Source organism: Rhinatrema bivittatum, chromosome 4 (assembly GCF_901001135.1).
Source record: "Rhinatrema bivittatum chromosome 4, aRhiBiv1.1, whole genome shotgun sequence".
NCBI classification, from domain to species: domain Eukaryota; kingdom Metazoa; phylum Chordata; class Amphibia; order Gymnophiona; family Rhinatrematidae; genus Rhinatrema; species Rhinatrema bivittatum.
The window spans coordinates 296,892,484-296,910,301 of record NC_042618.1 but is presented as its reverse complement, the minus strand read 5'-3'; the positions used below and the strand labels follow the sequence as shown (position 1 = coordinate 296,910,301).

General features: G+C 44.0%; 1 protein-coding gene across 1 annotated transcript in view; it reads right to left on the bottom strand.

Moving 5' to 3' along the window:
• MEIS2 (Meis homeobox 2) overlaps positions 1-17,227 on the bottom strand; it is a 680,512-nt gene extending 663,285 nt beyond the window's left edge. The window contains exon 1 of the mRNA XM_029600205.1: positions 17,150-17,227. Coding sequence (XP_029456065.1) covers positions 17,150-17,182 — 33 coding nt within the window. The 5' untranslated portion in view covers positions 17,183-17,227. The remainder of the gene's footprint in view (positions 1-17,149) is intronic.
• Positions 17,228-17,818: the final 591 nt, after the last annotated feature.

Sequence of the window (17,818 nt, the reverse complement as noted above, 5' to 3'; positions counted from 1 at the left end):
GCGGGTACGGAGGGCGCGGCCACGCCCCCGGACCGCCCCGGGCCGTAGCCACGCCCACGTACCCGCCCCAAAACGCTGCCGACACGCCCCCGCAACGCCGCACGCTCCAGCCCCGCCCCCCGACACGCCTCCCAACACGCCCACTCCGAAAACCCCGGGACTTACGCGAGTCCCGGGGTTCTGCGCGCGCCGGTGAGCCTATGTAAAATAGGCTCACCGGCGCACAGGGCCCTGCTCGCGTAAATCCGCCCGGTTGTGGGCGGATTTACGCGAGCAGGGCTCTGAAAATCCGCCCCTTAGAGAATATTGGTCTCCTGAACTTAATAATTTCTCTTTGGAATAAGATAAGTGAGGAAAATGGATGACCTCAGCTTTGTACCAGGAAATCCGAACATATTACTCCCATACTCAAGGACCTCCATTGGCTCCCCATCACATCCCGCATCCTCTTTAAAACCCTATCCATAATCCACAAATCCCTCTACTGCCATAATTCCGACTGGCTTGATGAACCTTTCCTCCTTACATGCTCCGATCGGCCCACCAGGACTGTCAATAAAGGGACCCTCACAATACCCTCCCTTAAAAAAGCCCACCTCTCTTCCACAAGGGATAGAGCCATCTCTATCGCAGGCCCCAAGCATTGGAACGCCCTTCCAACCCAGCTCAGACTTGAATCATGTTACACTAAGTTTAGAAAGAAACTAAAGACCTGGCTCTTCCGAAAAGCCTACCCCGATTAGACCTTTTCTCTGTAGCCCCACACAGCTTGTTACAAGCTTGCACCCGCGCTCCTAACACTATGATGCACACGATTTAGGTCTATGGGCCCTTGTATATAAGTGTATATAATTTAATCCATTTTGTAAAAGTTCTCACCATTGCTGTTTGCACTCTCTGCATTTCCCCCTCTGCATCTGTATGTTTTCATCCCCTCCCCAAACCCCTGTTCTTTGTACTTTTCCATCCTTTTAGTTACAAGGTAAACCGGTATGATGTTTGCACACTAATGTCAGTATATAAAAACTTTTAAATAAATAAATAAATAAATAGTACCACTTTGCTTTGTGGAATCTTCTCCTCTTTCCTGATCCTTCCCAAAAATCCTGTTGTAGCTTAAAGGAAAACAGGATTTTTACTGTACAGGAAGAGCTCTATCAGCAGCACATGAAGGCGGGCAAGAGATGGAATTTCCTTTGGCAGAAATGTAGAACAGGAGACTGAAACAGGCCAGCCTTAGGGATAGTATTATGTGTTACCTGGATGTGACAATAGCTTGCATCAAAATATATGTTCAACCTATCCCAACAGTGCAAACACAACTCGTAAACATATAGTAAGCATCACGATATGACGGGGCACCAGACAGTGGAAACATTAAGACTTATTCCTGTTATTCAGTGAATCTGCTACTCTTATTCAAGGGAATTTCCAACTCTATAGTACACTAAAAGCAAGAAAACATTTTACCACAAGCCCAACTTAAGTTATCCAAACCACAAATTAAGGTAGGTGATACAGAATCCAGGTATTTAAAATGCCTCTCACCCCATTTTACAATTCTAGGGAAAATTCCTCTTCCATGCTGTTCACATTTCCATCTTCTCCCTTCCTAAAAAGAGAGCCAGTGAGTGAGCACTGAAAGAGGAACCAGTCCGATTCATTCAACCAATTCCAATAGCTGCAAAAGCTGCCAACTTACAATATGAAAATACAAAGAAAAATTTACCATTATAGCAAAAAAGCTCAGGCGGAAAACAAATAGGCTTAAAATATGATATTTTTTAAAAATATAAAAATGGATCCAAAGCAAAGACAACAAAAACAAACAGGAATGACTGTGTTCTGCAATCCTGAATCTGACTGGCAGGAGCTGTGAGGGAAGGATTGAAGAGAAACTGAGTCAGTTTCCTGTCTCCCCTGAATGCAGACGGTGGTGTCCCCGTGAACTTCTCTCTTTAATCTCTGGCTTCAGAAGGCCATTCAAATAGCATCATGCTGGAAAGCAAACAGCATCCCAGAGCTCTTCAAGCCTCTTAGTGTCATCTGTTTGCCGAATGGCAATCAGATAAAGAATTAGATACGTTAGGTGAAAAAAAAAAGAATGCAACGCTGGCATGGCATGAGTTTAGACCTTTGGCAACAGAAAGCGTCAAACTTTCGGAAAACACAATAGCTGCAATGTGCTCACTAGGCCAAAGTTGATAAGGTGCAGAGATAACACCAGGGATTTTGTGCACTGTCTACCTCAAAAGCTCCTTGTCACATATATATTACAGTAATTAAACAGGGCAACTGTCATCAAAATTCTATCCCACAAATCTATGGGAAGCAAGAGGCATGGTCTTTCTGTTTGCAAATTGCACCGCTTCAGAAAAATATCCCTGAGCAGAGGTTCTGGCAGATGAAAACAGTTAAGGGCAAATTTTAAAAGCCCTACGCACGGCAAATCCGGAAGATATGCACATGACTGGGATATGCGCGGGCCGTGCAGATTGTAAGAGACCCATAGCCATGTGCATATCTCCTGGTACACACATTGGAAAGGATTTTGCAAAAAGGGGCAGGCTGAGGGCAGGGTCTGGGAGGGGCAAGGGCGGGGAATGGGCAAGCTGGGACAGCGCCATTAAATCTGAATCATGCACAAGAGCACGCTGGGATCCAACAACCACGTAAGTTGCTGCTACTATGGACTGCAGGTAAGTAGTAAAATAAAAACATTTAGGGTAGTTAGCGGGGTTTTAGGGGTTGCGGATAGTAGGGTAAAAGGAAGGCAGGTTAGGTAGGGGGTTTAGGAAGTCTACTCCTTTACTGGGACGAACTGGGAGGGAACGGGAAAATAGGCCCTAATGCGTCGCTGCACGCATCTACTAAAATCCCCACACTTGCGCGTGTGAGATGGCATTCGTGCGCACATGCATGCATCAATATAAAAACATGCGCATGGGTAGTAGATTTTATAACATGTGTGCATAGACGCACACATTGTAAAATTGGCACATCCATATGCAAACGCCGGCAAACATACGGATGTGCACTCGCACGTGGCTCTTAAAATCTACCTTTTACTGTCTATGCCCAGCCGGAACCCTGGCTAACCTAAGGATCTAGCTTCACATGTTTGTATACTTTAAGAAAATACTGAGTTAGGAGCACCCAAAAACTACCCAGCTCATTTAGCGAAGCTATAAAAAATACTGATGCAGTTTATATTTCACTTCTGTTATGACCTAAGGAAGGGAGAGTATAGAGCTTGAAAGCTAGTCAAAGAAATGTATTGTGTTAGTCCAATAAAAAAGTATCACATTATAAAATGTTGTTTTTTTTGTATTTTGAACTTTATTTCTGCACATTCAAGTGAACTAGCTCAACAACCACACTACTTTATAATACATCCAGAATGTAAATGCTATCTGTATTTCTATTTGTGGAATGCATCTTCACATATCTGCATGTAAGTATCATGCACACATGTATATGCTATTTTATAACCCTCGAGAGTATGCAAGTACTTGCAATATGAAGAGTACATTTTACTGGGGAAGGGACAGTCTAGGGGCTTTCCAGGGTGGAGTTCAGGTGTATCCACTAAAGTTCAGGGCCAATGCATCCTATTAGGCAAACTAGGCAGTCACCTCGGGCACCGACCCTTAGGGGGCGCCAAAGAGCAGCCATGTGGTGTCACGAGCGAAGCCTATCCCACTCACTGCAGAGGCGTAGAGATTCGGCGGGCCGCAAGCAGTGCCCATCCTGCTCGAGGCCCAGAGAAGCATACACTCGGCGGGTGCAAATTCAGTAGGAGCCGGGGCCGAAACCGGGGGGTGGCGCAACGGGGGGGAGGGCACAAGGCAGAAGGCTCGCCTAGGGCGCCTAATACCCTTGCACTGGCCCTGCTAAAGTTACTATTTTGTAATGCATACACTACCAAACTTGTCTGAATATTTGTACACTTATTAATAAACTTGTGCAATTTAATTCAGACTTGTCTTTTCTCTGCAGTTTTTGGGTGGGAAGTCTGGGTGAACTGGTGGATGTTCACGGTGAAATGCTAGAGAGTCTGGGTGAACTGAAGAAGGACTGGGTGCACTGGTGGAAGTATCGGCAACCTGGTGAGTCAAGTATGTGCACAAATAAGCATTTTCAAATTGGTATACTTGAATACTTTATAACAGGGGTCGGGAACCCATGGCTCGCGAGCCAGATCTGGCTCTTTTGAGGGCTGCATCTGGCTCGCAGACAAGTGTCGCCACACTTCGCGGTTCCCCGCTGACCCAGCTGCTCCCCGGTCCTCCACCGCCCGGGCTTAAAATGCTGTCAGCCCGGGCGGAACGCGGCAGGACAGCTGGAGTCAGCGGCACCGGGCGTGCTCTCTTGCTCTCTTCTCCCCTCCTCCCCCCCGCGACCCGGAAGAGGAAGTGGGCATCGGGTGCCTGCGCGGAAGAAGAGACCACGCTAGTGTGGTCTCTTCTTCCACGCAGGCACCCGATGCCCACTTCCTCTTCCGGGCCGCGGGGGGGGGGGGGGAGAAGAGAGCAAGAGAGCACGCCCGGTGCCGCTGACACGATTGGAGTCAGCCGGGTGCCAGCGCTGGAGTCATCGGGTGCCTGCGCTGAAGTCATCGGGGGTCAGCCGGGAGTCATCGGGTGTCAGCCGGGTGCCTGCACGGGAGTCTTCCCGCGCACGCACCCGATGCTCTCCACTTCCTCTTCGGGCCGCGGGAAGAAGAGAGTCAGCGGCACCGGCGTGCTCTCTTCTTCCCGCGGTCCGGAAGAGGAAGTGGAGAGCATCGGGTGCGTGCGCGGGAAGAAGAGGCCACGCTAGTGTCCGGGAAGAAGACTGCAGCGCGGCTCGGAGGAAAATGAACAGTTTCAACCGCGGCCGATGGGACTCCGCCTTCGCCTCCGCGAGGACTGAAAATGAAGAGGTTAGCGTTGGGAGGAGGTTGCTGCTGCCGCGAGTTCCCGGGTGTGTGTGTGTGTGTGTGTGTGAGAGAGAGAGAGAGATTGCATGTATGTGAATGACTGACAGCCTGTACATGTGAAAGAGAGTATGTCTGTGATTGAGAGCCTGCCTGTGAGAGAGAGAGCATGAATGTAAGTTTACCATTGGGAACCTGTATGTGTAAGTTTGTGTGAAAGAGCATGTGTGTATGATTGAGATCCTTTGTGTGTGAGAGAAATCATGTGTATGTATGATTAAGAGCCTGTGTGTATAAGTAAGAGAGAGATCATGTGTGTCTGTGTGTGATTGAGAGCTGATTTAGGTGAGGGAGCATGTGAGTATGTGATTGAGAGCCTGTGTTTAAATGAGAGAGAGAGACCATGTGTGTCTGTGTGTGATTGAGAGCTGATTTAGGTGAGGGAGCATGTGAGTATGTGATTGAGAGCCTGTGTGTAAATGAGAGAAAGAGAGGACATGTTTGTAAGCATGTGAATGAGAGTCTGTGTGTGAGAGAAAAAGACAGCATGTATTTATGTGATTGAAAGCCTGTGTGTGTGTGTGTAAGCGTGAAAAGATAGACAGCATGTGTGTAAATGTGTAATTAAGAGCCTATATGAGAGAGAAAGAGAAAAAACGTGTATATGTGAGTACTGAGAGCATGTGTATAGGTGTGTCATTGAGAGCCAGTGTGAGAGAGAGCGCTGGTATGTGACTGAGAGAGGAGAAAGTTCCAAGCAAACCACCCCACCTCCTGCTAATTCAGAACAATCTCAGGACACATGGATATCAAACGTTCCCAGGTATGCAGAGCAAAAACATTTTTGTATCCTTATTTTTCATTACTGGATCTTTGTGTCTGCTATTTTGAAATATTTTGTTGGTATCTGGAAATGTTTTATATGAGTTTTTAATTATTGGATATTCCACTCATCAGCTGTTTCAAAATATGTTCTTTTTGTTAATACAGTTTTACTGCTGATGATTTTATATTTCTTGATTAGTTTTATAAGGATGGGTGATGTTTCTTTTTTCCTTTGTTACACTGCATTCAGAGACTCTGGCTTGTTGCAGTTTCCAATTCATTTTTTTCTGTATGCTTCTTGTTATGCGTTTTGGTCTCTTTATTCTATGTTAGGTGAGGGACAGCACGTGATTCAGGTGAGGTTTTCTGCTGGCATGTTGTTTCTGTGTAGGACTCTATAGCAGCCTGACTTGGTCCGTTTTCCTAATAGGAGATGTATTGGTGTCTTAAGGCCTGGTGTAATATTTTCAGAGACTTATTGTACTTTAAAAGTGTGATCTTACATAAAATGCACACATTTACTTGTATTTAGTTTTAAACATATTGTATGGCTCTCATGGAATTACATTTTAAAATATGTGGCGTTTATGGCTCTCTCAGCCAAAAAGGTTCCTGACCCCTGCTTTATAAAATGCCTGCCTCTGCATTTAAATCATGATTATTAGGCAGACATGTCATAGAGGAGTAGTCTAGTGGTTAGCCAGGATTCAAATCCCACAGCCATGTCTCATGCCCTTGGACAAGTCATTTCACCCTCATTTGCCTCTGGTACACACTTACAATTTAAGTTTCAAAGCAGTTACATGCATAAAATTAATTAGCACATATGTGAGTAAGTAGCTTGTATTCATGTAGACGCTATTTTAGATGCATCAAAATTATGCACAGATTTTCAACTTCACGGGCACATTTACATGTATAAATAAGGGGCAGTCTAGCAGCTTTCCAGGGTGGGGCCAAGAATTATGGGCATAAGTATTTTATAAGAGATTTACACGAGTACATTTGGCAACTTATTCTCCCAATTGTACACTGTTAATTAGATACATTGAGATACAAGCCATCCTGAAAAGAATGAAACCCTCGTCTCATCCTGCAGACCACATCCCCTCCAAACTACTTCTATCTATTCCAGACACAATAGCCACATCATTGACAAATATCATCAATTGCTCCCTAGCACAAGGAACCTTCCCAGATGATCTCAAAATGGCCTCAATCTCACCGCTCCTAAAGAAACCTAACCTTGACCCGAAGGACCCCAACAACTTCCGCCCCATCGCTAACCTCCCATTCATTGCCAAGATCATGGAAAAACTAGTGAACTCTCAACTTTCAGATTTCATCGAAGACAACAATCTTCTCTTCACCCCACAACACGGCTTCCGAAAAAATCGAGGCACAGAATCCCTCCTCACCTCGTTGACAGACCTTATCTTATTGGGCCTCGACAAAGGAAACTCTTTCCTATTGATCTTATTAGACCTATCCGCAGCGTTTGACACGGTCAACCACGCCATCCTCCTAAACCAGCTGTCGTCCATAGGAATCAGCGGCACTGTCCTATCCTGGTTCAAAACCTTCCTCAACAGAGGCTACAAAGTTAGACTCCAAAACAAGGAATCTTCAAGATTTGACGCCGTCATAGGAGTCCCGCAAGGTTCTTCATTATCTCCGACTCTTTTCAATATTTACCTTCTTCCTCTCTGCCAACTTCTCACCGACCTCAATCTAAAGTATTTCCTATACGCAGATGATATTCAAATCATCATCCCCATCAAAGACACATACTCTAAAACTCTTGACTTCTGGGAATCATGCCACCTGAAAATCAAACAACTACTCAACAGCCTTCACCTCATCTTAAACTCCTCCAAGACAGAAATCCTACTCATCTCTCCTGAGAACAATAGCTCTAACTCTTCTCTTCCTACCAACCTACCTACCTCACAAGTTAGAGACTTAGGAGTGATAATAGACAACCGGCTAAACTTCAAAGCACATATCAACAAAACAACCAAAGACTGTTTCTATAAACTCCATGTCCTGAAAAGGATAAGACCTCTCTTCCATGCTCAAGACTTCAGAACGATCATCCAAGCAGTCATCTTCTCAAAATTAGACTATTGCAATTCCCTATTGCTAGGTCTGCCCTCATCCTATTCCAAATCATTATAGATGGTTCAAAATTCAGCAGCCCGACTACTAACAGGCGCAAAAAAGAGAGACCACATAACTCCCATCCTGAAAGAGCTACATTGGCTACCCGTATACTTCCGTATCATGTATAAAGCCATGTGTGTCATCTTCAAAACTATACATCAACGCATCTCCCTCGATCTTCAAATCCCCCTCCAAGCATACAATTCGACAAGACCTACCAGAGAAGTTTACAGAGGCGCCCTCCAAGTTCCTCCCACGAAAATGACCAGACACATTACCCTCAGAGATCGGGCCACCTCCACAGCTGGCCCTTCTCTATGGAATTCCATTCCTACAGATCTCAGACTAGAACCATGCCTCCTAACTTTTAGGAAAGGACTTAAGACTTGGTTATTCAAGCAAGCTTTCCCAGACACAATCTAATGACACAATCCAAGGACTCAATCCAAGGACTCCCCAAAACATTCAACCATTAACAATACCATTTGTACATAGTATTTAATTAATTTAATTTGTATTTTGTCTAACCAGTTATTCTTTCCTATCTCTTCCTTCTTCTCCAAGTTCTGTGACCCTTGTTAATTGTAACTGTTTCCTTCGATCACCACAGTTTTAGTTTGATGTATTTAATGCACCCCGTTTCATGTAAACCAGCAAGATATGTCCTCATGATTGCCGGTATATAAAAACCTTAAATAAATAAATAAATAAATAAATAAATAAAATTAACTCATGCAATTGATGTCAGACTCATCTGTTGTCTGCTATTGGTTGGGTAAGAGGTCTGGATGAACTGGGGGGGTAGTTCAGGGTGAAGAACTACAATGGGCTCGATGACCGGGAGAAAGACTGGGTGACCTGGTGGAGGTATCAGCAAACTAATGATTTCAATAACATGCACATGTTTTTAATATATTTACTTTCACATATAAATCAGGGTTTTATGGGAGGAAGGCTTTTTTTGTGTGTGTGCATTAAATGTCAAGCCTATGTTTATAAAATAGGTGGGTAAAGTACACACTTTCAATGCATTGCAGGTATTTGTGGGAAGCACATGCACATTTTATAATCTGTGCATACCTGATATGCACAGATTATAAAATATTGTAGTAGATCTCCACGTGGCTCCATATGTGTATATATAGGGCCTTGTGGAGTTCTTTTTTTAAAGTTATCCTTTTATATTGTAAGCTCTCTGGGGATAGGGAAGTACCTTTAGTACCCGAGTGTAAATTGCACTGAAGTGACTGAAAGATGGAAAATAATATATATACTTCACATGCCTAAAAGATATGTGTGTACATGTATAAAATAAATAGAAGAAGTAAATGCTTTCTGGCAGTGGAAATATGGATGGAAAGTAATAAACACTGTTAAATAAATAAATAAAAATGCACGTTTGCTACAACATACGTATGCACTTTCAGAGTAGAGATATGCGGTATTTTATAAACTGTGGTCTCCGCACACAGATTATATTATACTTGTATAAATCTTTGTATGTACACTTGTGCACAAATTGTGTACCATGCAGTTTTGAAAGTTCGGCTCTCAGTTCCCTATGTCTTTCTTTTTCCATCTATCTATCCAATCTATCTGTATGTCTCTCTCTCTCTGTCCACCTGTTTTATAGAACACTAGATTGTCTTCAGCCTCATTTTAAAATACGTAATTCCATCAGTTGTTCCAATTCAAGGCATCTCTAACATTTCAGTGTTACTATTTATGTCTATAAACATATATAATCAAAAGATTAAACAACTGTATGCTATCCCTTAGAAAAACATCCTTTTCTATGCTAGCCGTCTAAATTCTTGTTGTCTTCCTACACTGGGCAAATTGCTAGAAGTCTCCTTTAGGGAAAGTCAAGTTGAGTGCACCACAGAGTTTCAGTGAGAGGGAATAATAATTGGGTCTGACTGATTCCAGCAGAGATGGACTTGTTGTGGAATCCCTCGTAACAGAGGTTTGAGTTTATTAAAAATACAAAACTGAAGCCAGTGGACTATTTGCGAAGGCACAAAGATATAGCTGGGGGAACAGAAAATAGGGCATACCTTCCCCTTCCCCTCCCTTCCCCTGCCTAACCTGCCCCCCAGCCCTACCTAAAACCCCCCCTTTACCTTTAACTTCTAAGTTGTGCCTGCCTCCAGACAGGCATAGGTTGCGCGCACCGGCCAACGGCCAGCCCGCAATCCCGGACACAGCAGCAAATGGCCACTGTGCCTGGAGGCTCTGGCCCCGCCCCACCCCGCCCCCTTTTTCAAGCCCCGGGACATACGCGCTTCTCGGGGCTTGCGTGCAAAATAGGCTCGGCGCACGCAGGAGGGTTTTAAAAGGATTACGCACATAACCCTTTTAAAATCCGCCCCTTAGGGAATGGCCACTACTGTACTTATCACTGCATGATAGCAGTATGGGATCTATTTATGATCGTACTAGGTTCTTGTGACCTGGATTGGCCACTTTTGGAATAGGATACTGGGTTTGATGGATCCTTAGTCTGACTCAGTACATCAAGATTTTATGTTCGTATGCAAGTATGCAACCTAAGTGGGTGAGTCTATGGGGAAAAATATTACATCCAATTCCATATATTAGGGAGCTCTCAGTATCAGGGTGTAATGGCAGTGTGTAGAGTTAGGAAGTCTCAGTGTGGGATTTCAAAGGGAATGTTGGATGGCAGTGTGCGGTATGGGAGATTCAGTGTGGGGATGTCAAAAGAAATGTTGGATGGAGGTAATTGGGTAATTGGGTGTTTGGGTAATTGCCAGGTTCTTGTGGCCTGGTTTTGGCCTCTGTTGGAAACAGGATGCTGGGCTTGATGGGCCCTTGGTCTGACCCAGCATGGCAATTTCTTATGCTTCTTATGTTTCTTATGTAAGTGGGCTAGGAGGTCTCAGTGTATGGGTGTTACAGGAGGTGCTTGGTTGAAATGTGTGGAATTGGTAACTCTCAGTTTGGAGGTATCATAGGAGTGTTGGGTGGCAATGTGGGGAGTTGGGAGGTTTCAATGTGAGAATGTCGCAGAGAGCTGTGTAGCAGTGTGTGGGCTGGGAGATCTCAATGCAGAAGTGCCACAGGGAGTGCTGGGTGGCAGTGTGTGGAATAGGGAGGTCTCAGTATGAAAATTCTCAGAAGGTGCTAGATGGCAGTGTGTGGGGTTGGAAAGTTTAAATGTGGGGGATAACACAGAAAGAGGCCGATGCAAATCAGTGTGCACAGCTGAGCCTGCCTAGAGCAGGCATTAATTTCTGAGCACTCCCAAAAGTTGTACAGAAAAGCAGTATTTTCTGCTTTTCTGTACATCCTCCTACTTAATATCGTTATGATATTAAGTAGGAGGAACAGTAGATTAAAAAACAAAAGTTGTAAAAAAAAAAAGTGCCGGCGGTCAGGTTCGGGAAGCACACTCAGTTAACCAGCATCCGTTTTCCGAACCCGTGGCTGTGCGCCGATTTAGAAAATGGACGCTGATAAATTCAATGTCCGTTTTCTAAACCAGCGGGCGGCTACGGACAGCTGGCCTCTCCCTGGCGCACTCTGTCAAGGAGGCACTAGGGGTGTGCCATCAACCCTAGCGCCTCCTTGACAGCACGACCGCTAATTAAAATATTGCATGGTGCCCCCAGGAGAGGTGCCTAGGGGCGCGTTAGGAAAGCAGGCGCTGAACACTCAGCACCCGCTTTCAGTGCTTTTTTTTTTGCATTGGCTGCAAAGTGTGTGATGGTGGTACATGGATTTTGGGGACTCAAAGTTGATTTGTCATAAGAAGTAACGGGTGTCAGTGTGTGCAATTGGAAGGTCTCAATGTGCCACAGAGATTGCTGGGTGGCAAAGTATGGAATTGCTTCGTCTCAATGTGAGCTATCACAAGGATTTTTGCACGGCAGTGTTTGAAGCTGGGAAGTCTTAGGGTGGGGTATCACAGGGGCTGTTGGATACAAATGTGTGAGCTGGGTTGTCTCCATGTGGAAGGTGTCACAATGAATGCTGGATGGAATTGTGTGAGCTAGGAGGTCTTATTGTGGAGGGTGTCAAAGAGAGCGCTGGATTGCAGTGTGTGGAGTTGGGAAGTTTCAGTATGGGGGATGTGGCAGTAAGTGCTGGATTTATTTAAAAAATGTATATTCTGCTACATCCAACAATTGCTATCCTGTGCATAGTACAATAAAACATCTACATTCATTTTGTAAAATCTCAAACATTTAACAAAAAATAATACAATAAAATCAATGTTAAATTTTAAAACAGCTAAAATAAATACCCTGACTCTCCTATGTAATAATGTAAGGCAGGGCTACCCAAACTTGCCCTGGGGACCCCACAACCAGTTGAGTTTTCAGAATAACCACAAAAATATGCATGAGATACTGTATATTAACGTACCATGGAGGCCCAGTATAGGCAATTTTTTCTCATGCATATTCATTGTGGTTATCCTGAAAACCTGACTGGCTGTGGGGTCCCCAGGACAGGATTTGGAAGCCCTGATGTAAAAGGTGGATAGGCTTGCTTAAATAAGTACAGCAACAAGTACATTTTTAAAACCAGGTGCACGGAAATCCCTGGAGATATGCGTATGGCCGGGCCAAGCACGTGCTGAGCGCGTTTTCAAAACGGCCCGGCTACGCACTTATCTCCCGGTATGTGCGGAAGAACCGGGGTTTTGAAAAGGGGTGAGATTTGGGCAGGGCGGGGGCTGGTCAGGACAGTGCCATTAGGTGCTGCCCCGGTGCTGCCAGCCAGCACACGCAACTTACTTCTGCTCGGAGGAGCAAGTAAATTTTGAAACAAAAAAAGACAGGGTAGGTAGGATGGGTTTAGAGGTCGAGGTGAAGAGGGGAAAAGAGAGGAAGGTTAGTTAGGGGGATTTGGAAGTTCCCTCCCAGTCCGTTCCTTAATTGGAGTGGACTGGGAGGGAACTGGGGATGGCCTGATTTTGTTGCCGTGTATGTGTTAAAAAAAATCCCCCGCCCCCACGCAGTCGAGTAGGCACTCGTGCACACATGCATGCGCTAATACAAAATTGGGCACACGTGTGCATGTGGATATCAGATTTTCTAACATGTGCGCGGTGACAGGCACATGTTATAAAATCGGCACGTCCATGTGCGCTCACCGGGAACCGTGCGCACATGGACACCAGTGCATGGCTTTAAAAATTTACCCCTAAGTCTTTAAATTCTTCCTGTGGAGCAGACTGGGAGGGAACTGGGGATGATCCGATCTTGTCACCATGCATGTGTTAAAAATTTCCCCCCTCCCGCACGTGTGAGTGGGCACCTGTGCACACATGCATGAGCCAATACAAAATCGGGCATGAATGTGCACGGCGACACGTTCATGTTATAAAATCGGCGCGTCCATGTGCGCACACCAGGAACCGTGAGCCCATGGACCCATGTGCATGGCTTAAAAAATGTACCCCTAAGTCTTTAAATTCTTCCTGTGGAGTTGGTACGTCTCAGTATGGAAGATATCAGAGGGATTGCTTGACGGCAGTGTATGTGGTTGAAAGGTCTCAGTGTGGTGCTATCACAAGGAGTGTTGGGTGTCATTGTGTGGGCTGAGAGTTCTCAGTGTGGGGTTAGTAATATTATAGGGAATGCTGGATGGCAGTGTGAAAGTTTGGAAAGTCATAGAAACATGACAGCAGAAAAACATCACATGGTCTATTTAGTCTGTCCATCCACACCAACTGCTCAGCTCAACAATCTCTACCAGTCCCTTAGAGATCCCCTGTGCTCATCCCATACTTTCTTTAATTCAGAAATTGTCCTTGTCTCCACCACCTGGGAGACTGTTCTATGTATCCATCATGTGGTTCTGTAAAGAAATATTTCTTTAGATTATGCCTATGTCTATGCTCTTTTACCCTTATCTCAGAGTGTCCTTTCAGTTGAAAAAAGATCTGCTTCCTGTGCATTGATACCTTGGAGATATTTAAATGTCTCTATCATATCTCCCTATCCCACCTTACCTCTAGTGCAGTGGTTCTCAGCCTTTTTCCCTTCATGACACACCTGACAGACCACACTCACACATGTGACACATTGCTCATTACAATTCACGGCAGAAATAAAACATAAAGGCCCAATATTATTTTTATTATTAAGAATGACCCAAGGAAAAGATACGTATTCTGTCTGAACAGAAATTGCATAAAGAGTAAACATCCCATACCAAAATAGCACCAATTTTCAGTACTCAAACAATAAACACCTTACCTAAGAAAAGGGAACACTGAAAATATTACACCAGGCCTTAAGATACCAATACACCTCCTATTAGGAAAATGGAACAAGCCAGGCTACTATAGAGCCTTACATAGAAACTACACGCCAGCAGAAAACCTCACCTGAGTCACATGTGCTGACCGTCACCTAACAAGGAATAAAGAGACCAAAACGTAAAACTAGAAGCATGCAGACAAAAACTGAATTGGAAACTGCAGCAAGCCAGGGTCTCTGTTTGCAGTGTTACAAAGGAAAAAGAGAAACATCACCAGTCCTTATAAAACAAATCAAGAAATATAAAATCAATAGCAGCAAAACCTTACTAACAAAAAGAACAGATTATTTTGAAACAGCTGATGAATGGAATATCCAATAATTAAAAACTCATATCAAAAATTTCTAGATACCAATAAAATATTTCAAAATAGCAGACACAAAGGCCCAATAATGAAAAATAATAAGGTTTCGCCATACATTTCGTGACCCCCACAAATACAACGAATATGGCATATACGTTGCGGATTGCCAATACGTTGCAAACGAATGCACACTTGTACTGTCTATTTTAGTAGCCACTCTCTGGACCAACTCCAGTTTTGCTTTATAATCTTTTGAAAGTGCATTCCCCAGAATTAGAAGTCTTACCATAGATTTATAGGGGCAAAATCACCTCTTTTTTTCTGGTGACCATTCCTCCCCCTTTTCACCCAAGCATCTTTTTCGTTTTTGCCTTTGTCTTCTTTACCTGTCTGTCCACCTTAAGGTCATCAGATATGATCATCCCAGATTCTGCTCTTGTTTTGAGAACAGAAGAATTGTATCTCCTATATTGTACAGCTCTCTTGAGATTTTACAGCCCAAATTCATGACTCTGCATTGTTTAGCATTAAATCGTAGCTGCCAGACTCTACATCATGCATCCCAAACTTGCTTCTTGAGGGCCACAACCTAGACAGATTTTCAGAATTTCTACAATGAATATGCATAAGATCCATTTGTATTCAATTGAGGAAATGTACACAAATAGCTCATTGTGGCAATTCTGAAAACTTGACTGGGTTGCAGACCTTGAGGACTGAGTTTGGGGGCCCCTGAGTTTGAGGGCCCCTGGTCTAGACCATTCCTCATGTTTCAATAGATTCCTCCTCATGCTTACCATGCCTTACTGGGTATCTATTAGGGATGTGCATTCGTTTGCGACAAAATAGGAAATATAGAGGATATTTCCTATTTAGTCGCGGTTCGGGGGGTCCCCAAAACGATAGGAAAACCCACGAAATTTTGTGTGGTTTTCTTATCATTTTTTTGGGGGGGGGGAGAAAGAGCACATAAAAAAAGACAAAAAACCCAAACCCATCCCAACCCTTCAGATTTAATTAATTACAATCCCCCACCCTCCCGACCCTCCAAAACTTTCCTAAAGTCCCTGGTGGTCCAGCGGTGGTCCCGGGAGCAATCTCCCGCTATTGGGCTGTCGGCTGCCAGTAAACAAAATGGCGCCGATGGCCCTTTGCCCTTACCATGTGACAGGGGCTATTGGTGCCATTGACCGGCCCCTATCACATGGGCCATCCATTGCTCCTACCATGTGGCAGAGGCCGTTCAATGGCACCGATAGCCCCTGTCACATGGTAAGGGCAAAGGGCCATCGGCACCATTTTGTTTACTGGCAGCCGACAGCCCAATAGCGGAAGATTGCTCCCGGGACCACCGCTCAACCACCAGGCACTTTAGGCAAGTTTTGGGGGGTCGGGAGGGTGGGGGATTGTAATTAATTAAATCTGAAGGGTTGGGGTGGGTTTTGTTTTTTTTCGGATCGGGGCAGCCGAAAACAATCGGCCTGAACTGTGGGAAACGAAATTTCCCACGGCAGGCTGATAACGAAGGCCTAACCAAAAGGTTCCGCTGAATCCCATATCTAGTGTCTATCCTGTTGCAGATTTTGGTATCATCTGCAAAAATACAAACCTTTCCTGATAGTCCTTTCACAATATCACTTACAAAAATGTTGAAAAGAGCTGGTCCAAGGACTGATCCCTGTGGCACAGCACTAGTAATACTCTTTTCCGTGAAGTGAGCTCCATTTACCATTACCCTTTGTTGCTTCCCTCTCAACCAGTTTTTAACCCAATCACTTTATGTACTCAGTTTATTTATAAATTGCCTATAAGCAACCATGTCAGAGGCCTTTACTGAAATCCAAGTACACAGCATTTAGTGCTCTCCTTTGATCCCCTGATCTCTGGTAACCCAAAGAAATTGATGATTCGCCTGACAAGACCTACTGTGCTTCTGGTAACACTATGATGCTTCAGATTGTGTAATCCATAGAATTCCAGAAACTGCACCATCTTCTGTTTTAGAATTGATTCTATTAATGTATTCATATCCAAAGTCAGACTAAACATCTTATTGTTCCCAACCTCTTGTTTACTTCACAGGGAGTGCTGGATGGCAGTATGTGTGTGGGTTGGGAGGTCTCAGTGTTGAGGGTTTCATAGGAAGGGCTGTGTGGCAGTGTGTGGGGTTGGGAGGTCTCAGTATCTTAGGGACTGTTGAATGGCTGTGTGTGTGTGGAGGGGGGGGGGGGTGTAGAGTTGTATTTTCTCCCACTGTGATATAAAAGTTATTTATTTATTTTAAAAGATTTTAGAAACCACCTTCTGAAATGACCTTTTGTAATGCTGGTCTTCATCTCAATGTTACTTTTAATGGAAAATATATCTGCTTTACAAATTACAAATATTCAGTTTGTTCCTATAAACATTTATATAAACAGGATCTACATCTTTCCATATGGTTTCTCATCATTACTGGTTTCCAATATTTTTACCTCCCAATGGTAAACAAAAGTATCAATCCTGTGACTTTTTCATCAGTAGATATTTAACCACTAACAAATGCAAGTGAGAATAACAGTTTGTGGTAACTTGGCTCTGGCTGTTTCCTTTATGTGCCATTTATTTTCAGTGAAAGAAAAGTCAAACAAACAAATGCAGGTCACCTTAAGTTCAGGTAGCACACAGACATCACACATAGCAGGTCTGCATAGAATGGGTTCCTGTCCTCTCCCCGGGGCCTCTCTAACTCTTCTAGGACCTGAGTTCCTGTACACTGGTGAGGGGATCCTCCCTTCACTCAGGATTCCTTGCAGATCTGGATCTTAAGGAAGACTGGGTGAGACAACTGTGCCCAGTCTCTTAAGGTGGTCTGAGGGTGTTTCCTACATCCAAAGAAATTAAGCTCAAGGAAAACGAGCTGGACTGTGACTTATTAGAATTCCTCATTCTTTAATTTATATGCTTTTTGCTATTGGAAAATGCTATAAATTTTCCCCATATGATTATTTGGATTAAAATCATTTTATTCAAGCAAAGGATACTGGCTCTAGTCTTACTTGTTTTTCACCCATTTTATATTTATGGGAAAATGCTTAGTACATAAAGCCCACTGGGCAAAGACTTACATAATGAAAATGGCTAGCCAAATTTCAACAAATTTAACATGTAATAATAAAACTGCCTAATTTTACTATTTTGTAGAGGTCAGATCAATACAATGAGTAGAACACACATTTTTCAGCCTCATTAGCCTGAGATCACTGATTATGCAGTAGGAGCTCAAGGTTTCTCTGGTAAACAAACTTAGCATTTCCAACACTGGGGCCGATGCA